This window comes from Mandrillus leucophaeus, unplaced genomic scaffold, assembly GCF_000951045.1.
Source record: "Mandrillus leucophaeus isolate KB7577 unplaced genomic scaffold, Mleu.le_1.0 Scaffold13, whole genome shotgun sequence".
In the NCBI taxonomy this organism is placed as follows: domain Eukaryota; kingdom Metazoa; phylum Chordata; class Mammalia; order Primates; family Cercopithecidae; genus Mandrillus; species Mandrillus leucophaeus.
The window spans coordinates 6,210,949-6,222,980 of record NW_012101254.1 but is presented as its reverse complement, the minus strand read 5'-3'; the positions used below and the strand labels follow the sequence as shown (position 1 = coordinate 6,222,980).

The window sequence follows — 12,032 nt, the reverse complement described above, 5'->3', positions numbered from 1 at the left end:
AAAAAAAAATACAAAAATTAGGCAGGTATAGTGGCATGCACCTGTGGTCCCAGCTACTTGGGAGGCTGAGCTGGGAGGATCACCTGAACCCAGGGAGTTTGAGGCTGCAGTGAGCTGTGATCCCACTACTGCACTCCAACATGGGTGACACAGTGAGATCCTGTCTCAAAAAACTAAATAAAATAACTTCATTAAATATATGTATGTCCATGTGTATATGTAAGTACCATTAAGTACTCTGAATTCAATTACAGAATAAGAGTCTAGACATAAGGGACAGTGCATTATTTGAATCTAATTGGTTCCTGAATACTGGTTAGTAAGTAGCAAGAATTAAATAAAAAAGAAATCTTTTTTTTTTTTTTTTTTTTTTTAATGAAGGTCCTTCCTGACAGAAAAAAAGAAATCATTTAACAAATCATATGAAACTCTTTGGTTTCTGCACCTAGAAAGAATGCTAATCAGAAAGGATAACTATGTCAGCTTAGTATGTGAGAGATATAACAAGATAGTTCCAAGACCAAAGACTAGAAAACAAGATTACCTGGCTTTACCCTCTCCTAATTGTACAGCCTCGGTTAAAATCTTAACCTTTCATGCTTCAGTTTCCCCATCTACAAGGTGGGGATAATAGTACCTGCCTTAAAAGTTCATTCTTCAATTAGCTCAAGTTAAATGAGCTAATAAACGTAAAATGCTTAGAATCGTGCCCAACATAAGAGGTCAAAAAATATTAGGTCCTATGTGTTTACATAATATATAAAAATACACATGTATGGCTAAACACACTAGTGAGTGTTTGTGGTTTTTTGTTTTTTATTTTGGGAGATAGGGTCTCACCCTGTCACCCAGGCTGTAGTGCAGTAGTGCGATCACAGTTCACTGTAGCCTCGACCTCCTAGGCTCAAGCAATCTTCCCACCTCAGCCTCTGGAGTAGCTGGGACTACAGGTGTGTGCCACCATACCCAGCTAATTTTTTAAATTATTTATAAATCCGGGGTCCTACTATGTTCCCCAGGCTGGTCCTGGGCTTGAACTCCTGAGCTTAAGCAATCCTCTTGCCTTAGCCTCCCAAAGTGCTGGGATTATGGGCGTGCGCCACTGCACCTAGCCTGTGAATGTTATTTCTAAGCTATAAAACTATCAGTGGTTTTTTTTTCCTCCAATAATTTATTTTCCCACATTGTTTTAATAATCAGATAAAAAATAATTCTGACAGACAAAAAATGTGACCCTCCTACACAAAACTGACACCCATATGACATTATAGCCAAGACTATAAATTTTGATCTAGTTAAGTTAGCTATTTTTCATTTATGTTCTAGTGCCATTTCTCTCTGAGCTGTCTCTTATGTTATACACACTTTCTTAATATACACACCCCATATTTTTCTATTCTTTCCTTCAAAATGCAGGACAGCTTTTATAGAGTTAGTTGTCAGCCAGACATCTTGACTTGTAGGTTCAACAAGTATCTGAAATATAAATATAATTATCTTCTTTTCTTAAAATTTGTGATCCGTACAGGATCAATTGCTCATGCCCCAAATTCTAGAATCATTTCAGCCCCTTTTACCCACTCCAAATGCCACATATTTTATTTATTCCTCTAATGTCCCTTGTCTCCATCTCTTTTACTAGTCTCTTAATTCAGGCTCTGAGTATTTCTTCCAAACAACCATAATCACCTTTCTGACAAATCTTCCTGCTTCACTCTTAAATCTATCCTACTAGTTATCCTCTTAAACTTGGATTTGATTATGCTTTTCTCCTGAAAAACTTGTGACATCTACCACCCCATAACCCATACACAAACTGCTCAGTCAGGTTTTCAAAGGCCTCCAGTGTTTGATCTCTACATAACGTTTACCACACTGGAATCTTTACCACTTAAGCCCACGCAAAGATTATGGTCTAATCACTCCAATTTACTCTACTTTCAAGTCCACTCTGAATCTTTCCAACTGTGCCCTTGCTTAAGCTATTCCCATGTCCTGGAAGGCCCTTATCACTTATCTGACAAAGTCCAGCTCAAATCTGAAAAGTTAACAACAACAAAAAACTTCCACATTCCTTTATTCAAAATTAATTCTTATTTCTATATTATCACATTATTTTTAAAAACACAGAACATTTTGAGAGTATGCAATTATTTTAGGAACTATAATGTGAACTTCAAGAGATCAGGGGCCACAGCTTACCCCTCTTTACAGCCTCTATAGTGTCCAGCACAGAGGTAATATTGTGATATAGTCTGAAATATATATTTGGTTCCTGACTACACTTCCTGGCCTATATATTTGGTTCCTGACTACAGTTCCTGGCCTAGAGCTCTTTTTAGCTGTTACAATTTCCTAAGCAATAGTGCTACTAGTAGAATCTTCTGCTCTTATATTTGGTCTTGACCCCAGCTTCTGACACAGAGCTCCTAAGACCTCTGCAATTTCCTGAGTAAAAGGAGCATCTGACATAGCTCCTATGCCCTTTGGAATTTCCTGGGTGATAGAAGCATCTTTTCTTCCTCTTGGTGAGCTACTGCATAGTCTCAGGATGGGGGCTGGTTTCCAGGGTAACCAACTGTGTGAGAACTTTCACTAGAGGGTTGGAACTTTCACTCACTCCCCAATCTCAGGGAGGGAGGAGGCTGAAGGTGGAGCTGATCACCAATGGCCAATAATTTAATCAGTCACGTGTACTGAAGCTTTCATAAAAACCCAAAGGATTGGGTTCTGAGAGTTTTGAGATTTAGCTGATCACGGCCAGGTACGGTGGCTCATGCCTGCAATCCCAGCACTTTGGGAGGCCAAGACAGGCAGATCACCTGAGGTCAGGAGTTCGAGATCAGCCTGGCCAGCATGGCAAAACCCTGTCTCTACTAAAAATACAAAAAATTAGCTAGGCGAGGTAGCAGGCAACTATAATCCCAGCTACTCTGGAGGCTGAGGCAGGAGAATTGCTTGAACCCAGGAGACAGAGCTTGCAGCGAGCTGAGATTGCACCACTGCAATCTAGCCTGGGCAACAGAGCGAGACTCCATCTCAAAATGAATGAATGAATGAATGAATGATTTAGCTGATCACATGGAGGTTCCCGGAGGGTGGTAAGCCCGGGGAGGGCACACAAGCTCTGTGTACCTTCTTACAAACCTCACACTAAGTATCTTATCCATCTGGCCATTCATCTGTATCTTTTGTAATATCCTTATAATAAATGGGTAAATGTAAGTAAAGCACTTTTCTGAGTTCAGTGGGTAATTCTAGCAAACTAATCAAACCCAAGGAGAGAACCTCAATTATATAACCAAACAGTCAGAAGTACTGGTGACAACCTGGGATTTGCAACAGTTGGCATTTGAAGGGGATGGGAGGGTACCGAGCCCTCAACCTGTGGAATCTGACACTGTCTCCAGACAGATAGATAGATAGCATCAGAATGGAGTTGAATTAGAGCAGTGGTCCCCAACCTTTCTGCATCAGGGACTGGAGTTGTGGAAGACAATTTTTTTTCACAGAAGGGTTAGGGAGTGAGGGTGAGGGATGGTTTCAGATGAAACTGTTCCACCTCAGATCATCAGGCATTAGATTCTCATACAGAGCGCACAACCTAGCTCCCTCACACGTGCAGTTCACAATAGGGTTTGCACTCCTATGAGAATCTAATGCCGCCAGTGATCTGACAGGAGAGAGAACTCAGGCAGTCATGCTTGCTTGCCCACCAATCACCTCCAGCTGTGCAGCTGGGTTTCTAATGGGCCACAGACTGGAACTCTAATTGTTAAAGGACATTCAGCTGATGTCTGCTGGAGAATTGCTTGGTATGTGAGGAGAAACATCCACACATCTGGTGTTAGAACTATTGTACTTAATGGTGTATGAGAATAGGGAAAACACTTTAGTATTTTTTTTTCCCAATCTCTACAATAGAATAGGAACTTAATAAATTTTTTAAACAGTATGGAAGGTCTAGAACAGCTAAAACCAAAAAGAAATACAGAAAGTTCCATGTGAGAATAAAGCCCTGTAACCCTACAAAGTTCAAAAAAGTATATAAAAAGGAGGCATGTAGGTAGGTAGGTAAATAAGTTAGAGCTTTCTAATGTTAGGCTCCACACAACCATTGGACATAGTGATGACTACAGCTCAAAGCTAAAAAGGTAACACATATATACATGGACACAGTCTCTGTCTACCAAACATTCATTCCCCTTCAGCTGATAAATTTCCTTTGGGGAAAACTCACTCTCCTCAATTCATCCGGCTTGAGCAAGCTTAATCTCAACCACATCTACAACTGGCCAATCACAAGACTACATACTTTTGACAAGCATGATAATTCAGCTATACTCATGTGGGCGAAGCCAAACCAATTAAGCCAAATCAGAATAAAGTCAGAGGCTCCTGCTTTAGTTCTTATCTCTTTTCAGATTTACAGCTTGCAGAGTGCAGGTTGGGGGTGAAGTTATATATGATGAGGAGAGACTGACTGAGAATGAAGCCAAAAGCAAGTGGAGACACCAAACCCTGATGATGTCAACTGAGCTTCTGGATCCAGCCTGGGTTTCCTTAGAATTTTCAGTTACATAAACTAATAAATTGTCTTACTCAAACTCATTTGAGTTCATTTTACAGTTTGTAAGTGAAAAGTTATTGATAAGTAAAGGTCCCTTCTCAGTGCAGGAATTTTAAATTAGCAAGCCTGAAGGCTGGGCACAGTGGCTCACGGCTGTAATCCCAGCACTTTGGGAGGCCAAGGCGGGTGGATCACCTGAGGTCAGGAGTTTGAGACCAACCTGACCAATATGGTGAAACCCCACCTCTACTGAAAATACAAAAATTAGCTGGGCGTGGTGGTGGGCACCTGTAATCCCAGCTTCTGGAGAGGCTGAGACAGGAGAATCACTTGAACCCAGGAGGCAGAGGTTGTAGTGAACTGAGACTGCGCCACTGCACTCCAGCATGGGCAACAGAGCGAGACTGTCAAAAAAAAAAGAAAGAAATTAGCAAGCTTGTTATGTTAGAAAGAATATGGGCTTGGGAATTCAGTCAGATCTGGGTTCCTATACTGGTTCTGATACAATATGGGCAACACTGGGCAAGAAAATCCAAAGTCTGAACTTTGACTTTCCCCATTATTAAAAAAGGAATAATAACCACAACTGTGAATTGTGGTAGAGAATGAACTGAGAATGTAATGTGAAGCATCTAGGCAGAATGCTCCAAAGAAACAATTATTATACAAATGTTGTGGGGGCTCTCCATTATACAAAAGGAATATTTATCATCTTTACTAGAATTTCAGGTATATAATAATCTATAGAAAAATATACATGTATTATTTTCCTAATTGTAATCATATTTCTTTTTCCTGTCTTTTTGTACTTATCTAACAAAACAAACAGCAATAAAAAATTATTAAATGGTATTCACCCCAACTGTGAATTGTGGTAGAGAATGAACTGAGAATGTAATGTGAACCATCTAGGCAGAATGCTCCAAAGAAACAATTATTATACAAATGTTGTGGGGCCCCTTAAAAGGTCACTAGAAGTCATTTTATTTATTTATTTATTTAATTTTATTTAATTTTATTTTTTGAGACAAAGTCTCACTCTATTGCCCAGGCTGGAGTGCAGTGGCGTGATCTTGGCTCACTGCAACCTCCGCCTCCTGGGTTCAAGCAATTCTCTTGCCTCAGCCTCCCGAGTAGCTAGGACTACAGGCACACGCCGCTACGCCCTGGCTAATTTTTTATATTTTAGTAGAGATGGGGTTCACTGTGTTGCCCAGGCTGGTCACAAACTCCTGAGCTCAGGCAATCTGCCCACCTTGGCCTCCCAAAGTGTTGGGATTACAGGCATGAGCCACTACGCCTGGCCGGAAATCATTTTAATTTCATTCTTTCAAGATAAGATTATCATCAATAATAAAAAATAAAGTTACTTCTCTGATCTACCTATAGTTATAGTTTTTAAAAAATGTACTGGGTGCAGGTTTCAAAATATTACCTCTTTCTGAAAATAAGCTCTTCAATAACAGAATTCTGTCCCTATGAGTCAAATATTTATATGTGGTCACTTCCTGTTTTTTCTTTTTAAATGACTCCCCAACAAAATATTTACCTTCAAAGTATATACTCCCATTCTACCTGGAACCTTATAGAAGATGCCCTCTTCACCTCTGGAGTTTGTGTGAAGCATTGCATTCAGGCATGCAAGAGGAGAAGTCCCACTGCAAAACAAAGAGGAGATGTGATGAGGGACGCAACAATTAACTTCTGTCTCTCAATATCCTATGTAACACTTACTCAAGATAAAATTAATTAGTCAATACTCCTTTGACTTAAACATGTCTTATAAACTATAAAAAGTTTACCAATATAGAAAGGGGCTGCCATGGAGAAAATGGATGTAAAAATCATTCCCATGTATCTACAAAATAGTAACTCCTTAATGCTGATCCAGTATCTAACATTTAAGTCAAGAAAAATACAGAAGTATTACAAACATATTTTGTAAACATTCTATTTAGCACAAGCTTTACAAATGTCCAGTGGTAAAATGAGAAAAAAGAACACACACAAACACACACAGATTCAAACAAACAGTATTAATTCCCTTGCATACTGCTGCACCAGATTGAATCTTAGTTGTGAAACTAACACATTGCCATTGTCTCTTGTATTAAAACCTATCATGAGATCACTCAAAAAGGTATTAAGTACGCTTCTGAATATTTATTTTATATGTAGCAACTTGGTTAAATGTTTATTAATTCTATGTATCATCTTTACTAGAATTTCAGGTATATAATAATCTATAGAAAAATATACATGTATTATTTTCTTAATTGTAATCATATTTCATTTTCCTGTCTTTTTGTACTTATCTAACAAAACAAACAGCAATAAAAAATTATTAAATGGGTATTCATTTGTCCCTCTGCCTTTTTTTTTTTTTTTTTTTTTTGAGACAGGGTCTCACTCTGTTACCCAGGATGGAGGACAGTGGCATGAACGTGGCTCACTGCAGCCTCAACCTCTTGGGCACAAGCATCCTCCCACTCTGGCTTCCCAAAGTAAGTAGATTACAGGCGTGAGGCACCATGCCTGGCCTGTGCCTTTCTTAAGAGAACAGCACCCATATTTCACCACTGAGCCCAATGTTGGGTTTTTGTTTAAAATAATTAGTCACATATTAAGAAAGAGGAAAGAGAACTATAAATTAGATGCATGCTTTTTGATATACACCAAATGGAATCATATGCATTAAAGAGTTAGTATAGGCCAGGCGCAATGGCTCACGCCTGTAATCCCAACACTTTGGGAGGCTGAGGCGGGCGGACCACCTGAGGCCAGGAGTTCGAGACCAGCGTGGCCAACATGGCGAAACCCCATCTCTACTAAAAATACAAAAATTAGCCAGGGGTGGTGGTGCGTGTCTATAATCCCGACTACTTATGAAGCTGAGGCAAGAGAATCACTTAAACCTGGGAGGCAGAGGTTGCAGTGAGGCAAGATCGCAACACCGCACTCCAGCTTGGGTGACAGGAGACTTGGGTCTCAAAAAAAAAAAAAAGAGTTCAGTATAAAATATCAAATTATAAATTGACTAGCATAAAATTAAATAAAATGTTTATCTCTGATAATCAACCTTTAGTTTTTATATAACAGGAATTACAAAAAGACCAAGAAGTTGGCCCAGACAGCCCGGAGCACAGAGTGAGACTCCATCTAAAAAAAAAAAAACCAAAACAGTTGGATAATATTTAAATGAGTTTCGGAATAAGAGCAGTATTAAAATGTAGAACACAAAAGTACAGTAATAGGAAAAATATTGTTAAAAATCAAGTATTAGCATAAGACTAAGAGCTATAGTATTAGGTTGGTGCAAAACCACAATTAATTTTGCACCAATCAAATATTTTAAAATAGTGCTATAATACTAAAAGATAATGTTTCTACATCTAAGGAAAATAACAAAATCATTAGACAAAATATTATACTTCACATAAGAAAAAAATTAGGTAGCAAGCAAACACAGAGAAAGTTCATATGGAAGCAATGAAATGGAAACAGTGGTCTAGAGTCTCTGGAGATGTGTGGCATCCTTAAATGGTTTTTAAAAATTTCTCATAATACCTGAGGTTTAAGGCAGTTTACCTTCCATTTCCAGCTCTTTTTCCTCTCAGTTATCTGTTGATGCTACTCAATAACCAAAAATAAGCCTACTAGAAGAGGCTGTTGGATTCTTAGTCTATCTAAAGAGTTTGCTGGGGAGAGCTGGGACATGAGTCCACTGTCTTTTGGTACTGTGAAAGTGTCCAGGATCGAAAACTACAGAGAAGGTTTTCATCCCCCCAAAACATTGGTGAACAATAACAAAGGAAAGAAAAGCCTTTTGTAGAAGAAACTGTTGAGCATTTCCAAGCTGATTTCCATAGTCAACGTTTATCTAACTTGGATTTCCATGTTAAAAATATATATAATGTAATTCCAATCAGGATCCCAAAGTTTGTATCAAATAAATATATAAAAATTGCCAAGAAATTTCTAGGAAAAAAAAATGATGGGAGACTTACTTAAAATATATTAACATGTACTCTTAGCAACTATTATTGAAGCAGTATGTTTCTGAGAAAAAAATCATCAAATGAATACCCTCATAGACTGTTGGTGGAAGAAAAGAGAAAATGCAGAAACAGATCATAATTTAAAAGGTACCATTAATGTTTAGTAGAAAAAACATGAGGTCATGCCATAGTCCCCTGTAGTTTGACTACCTGGCATCTGTTCCCTCTTCTTTGGAGATGGTACCTAAAAATTTCCTGTGAAACAAAACTTTTCTCACTTTCAGTCATGTGGTTGAGAGGGACTTAATCCCATGCCCATCCCAAGGGTAAATCCAAACTGGTTTAAATTAATCAGCTTTTACACACACACACACACACACACCCCACTCTCCACCCCAAAGAACAGATAAGATACATGACTTAGGGCCAAAAATCTACGGAGCTATTTACTTGGGTATGTGGGGGGAAAAAAAACCAAACTTGTTCTCCAGGGAATCTTCAGAAAGGGATCCTTTCTCTTCCCTTGTGTGGTATTAGGAAGCAAGGCCTAAAACATTCACAGTCATTGCGTGAGCACAAAGGAAAAATCTGGAATTAGAATGGAGCAACACACAAGGCAGACTGAGGAGTGACACAGTACGAATCATAAGGAGAAATCCAACACCAAAAAGGGCAGAACTGAGAAAAGTCAGGAAGCAAATTTGTTTTTGTTTTTGAGACAGAGCCTCGCTCTATCCCCCAGGCTGGAGTGCAATGGTGCAATCTCGGCTCACTGCAACCTTCGTTTCCGGGGTTCAAGAGATTCTCACGCTCAGCCTCCCATGTAGCTGGGATTACAGGTGCCTGCCACCACACGCTGGTAATTTTTGTATTTTTAGTAGACATGGGGTTTCACCATGTTGGCCAGGCTGGCCTCGAACTCCTGACCTCAGGTAATCTGCCCACCTCAGGTGATCTGCCTACCTCAGCCTCCCAGAGTGTTGGAATTACAGGTGTGAGCCACCACGCCTGGACAAAATTTTTAAAGTAGTATTACTTTGGCCTGTATCAAGCCTTTTTTGTTTTGTTTTTTGGAGGGACCGGTTCTTTATTTCAAAAAGACACTTGTGCCAATATCTGGTATCAAAAGAGTTGCACTATTGATTTGTCTTTCTCCCAACTGGCCCCAAAGAGACCACATCAAAAGAGTGTATATTTTAAGCCAAAAAGCTGCAGGATGTATACCTAACAGACCTCATTGAAACCTTACCAGAAAATGGGGATTGGGTAGGGAAAGAAACTTTAAAAGATCAGCAAACTGCCAACCCACACACTGTACAGACTGTCACAGCCAGACAGGGTGGCCACGGTGCCATAAACACAAAGAAGCAAAGCTTCAAAATAATAAAAAACTTTAAAAGTTTTGTACATAACCTATTCAAGTTTTCTCCGATACAAACCACATTGAGACAGAACTTTTAGAGAGAGCAGCTTCAAACCCAGAAAAGGATAATGAGATGAGTTTCATAAGGCTAAATCAGTGGCAAAACATCATCTTTCAAGAAGGGAGGATGGTAATTAAGTGGTCACCTCAACATAAGGGGCACATGATCCATTCTGCAGTCAGTTGAGAGTGGGTAGAGATGGGACAAAAATTTAGTTTCAGAGGTCTTACCAATTTAATTTTCACTTCTAATGAAAAAAAAACAAAAAAAACAAATAAGGTTGTCCAAAGATATCTTAAAGCTGAAAACCTGAAACGCACATTTTTGTTTTGTTTTTGTTGTTGTTTGGCTAACTCCTCCTGGAATCACCTTTCTGGTTTGGCTGGTACTTTTTATAGAGCAATGAGGTTTCCCATAGTGGATTCTTTCTCTGGGCTCTGCTTGGCTCTCAGTAAGGCAGGACTATACCTTTTCCTTTTCTCTATGGAAAGGGCAATATGCATCAAGCTGAAAAATCACTTTCCAAAAGTGAGAAAGGAACAGATTGCTGCTTTGGAACTGTGGAATTATTTGGAATGTTTTACAAATGGTTGCCACAAAACAACAAAAAAGGTACTACAAAATGTGAACATCACAACATGCTTTTAAAGGCATTATGCATTGTGCTCACATTCCCTTAAATGTTGTTCCCAAAGGTGTGCAGTCTCTAGCCCAGCTGGAATCTCTGGGAAGAGGCAGAGACAGTCTAGCGAAAAAGACACAGGGGAGGTGGGGGCAGCAAAAGGAGAAAGCAGACTTCCAGTTAAAGATCAGCCCTCAGTTAAAGGTCAGCTTCAGGCAGGCTGGCCTCAGGTGGAATCAGGGTCAGAGGGAGGAGCAGCAGCAGGGTGGGACTGGGGTGCTCTACATCTCATTCAGGTCAAGCAGAGTCTGGTCCAGCATCCTTTGTGTACAGAGTGCTCCTCTTTGGTGCCTTTTCAGTTTATCTTCCAAGTCATCAGTTGTCTTTTCCAGCTTGGCTACCGAACTCTCAGCAAACTCAGCACAGGTCTCTGCCTCCTTGAGTTTATCAGTAAGAATCTTGATCTCTTTCACATATTTGTCTTTTTGAGAGTACTCTTCTTCAGCAGCACTCAAGACACTTGAGGTTCTGGTCCATCAGTCTGATCTGCTCATCCATCTCTCGGCAATGGGACTCTACCAACTCAGCTCGTTCCTCTGTGCATTCCAAGTCTCCTTCAATGATAACCAACTTACGAGCCACCTCTTCATACTTCCTACCTGCCTATTCTGCAATATGCTTACCTTCGTTGAGTTGGATTTCCTGGAGTTCCATCTTTTAAGGTTCAGTTTTCAATAACCTTCATATCTCTCTCACTCTCATCAGTAGCTTTTTCTGCTTCTTCCAGCTTTTGCAGGGCAGTGGCCACACGCTCCTAAGCACAGTCCAGCTCCTCTTCAACCAGCTGGATCCTATGGTTCAAGGAGGCCTCAGCCTGTTCCCGGGCCCACCTTTCTCCCTCAATTTCTCGCTGGAAGCGCTCGGCTCTCTCCTCTGCATCATCTGCCTGCTGCTGCAGAACCTGGATCTTGTGCTTCACCGCCTCAATAGTGGTGATCCTAGCCATGGTGCCCACCCAGCTACTGGTCACACTCTGGATCCTGCCTCCTCTGCTCAGCGTTGCATCTGCTTCTCACCATTGTATCAAGTCTTGCCTTGAGCCAGTACTACCTTTGGAATTTTGTTGATATTTAAGTCACAAAAAGCTGAAAAAGTCCTAAATAAAACAGTTTAATAAAGTGCTAGAATATCTCATACATCTAGGGGGGGAGGAGTGCACACAGTATATACAACAAAAACATATTCCAAATGAATTAAAAGCCAAAGGCAAAATATAAAAGATTAAAAGAAAACAGTATAATCCTCTAGGCACGGAGGCTCATGCCTATAATCCAAGCACTTTGGGAGGCTGAGGCAGGTGGATCACTTGAGCCCAGGAATTCAAGACCAGCCTGAGCAACCCGTCTCTACAAAAAAAA

At 40.0% G+C, this 12,032-nt stretch overlaps 1 protein-coding gene and 1 pseudogene across 2 annotated transcripts in view; both read right to left on the bottom strand.

Moving 5' to 3' along the window:
- Window positions 1-12,032, bottom strand: part of ASXL2 (additional sex combs like transcriptional regulator 2) — a 152,947-nt gene that overhangs the window by 65,682 nt on the left and 75,233 nt on the right. For both annotated transcript variants that reach the window (XM_011972683.1, XM_011972684.1), the window contains one exon: window positions 6,120-6,228. In XM_011972683.1, the coding sequence (XP_011828073.1) occupies window positions 6,120-6,228 (109 nt within the window). The remainder of the gene's footprint in view (window positions 1-6,119; window positions 6,229-12,032) is intronic.
- Window positions 10,896-11,620, bottom strand: LOC105534014 (annotated as a pseudogene).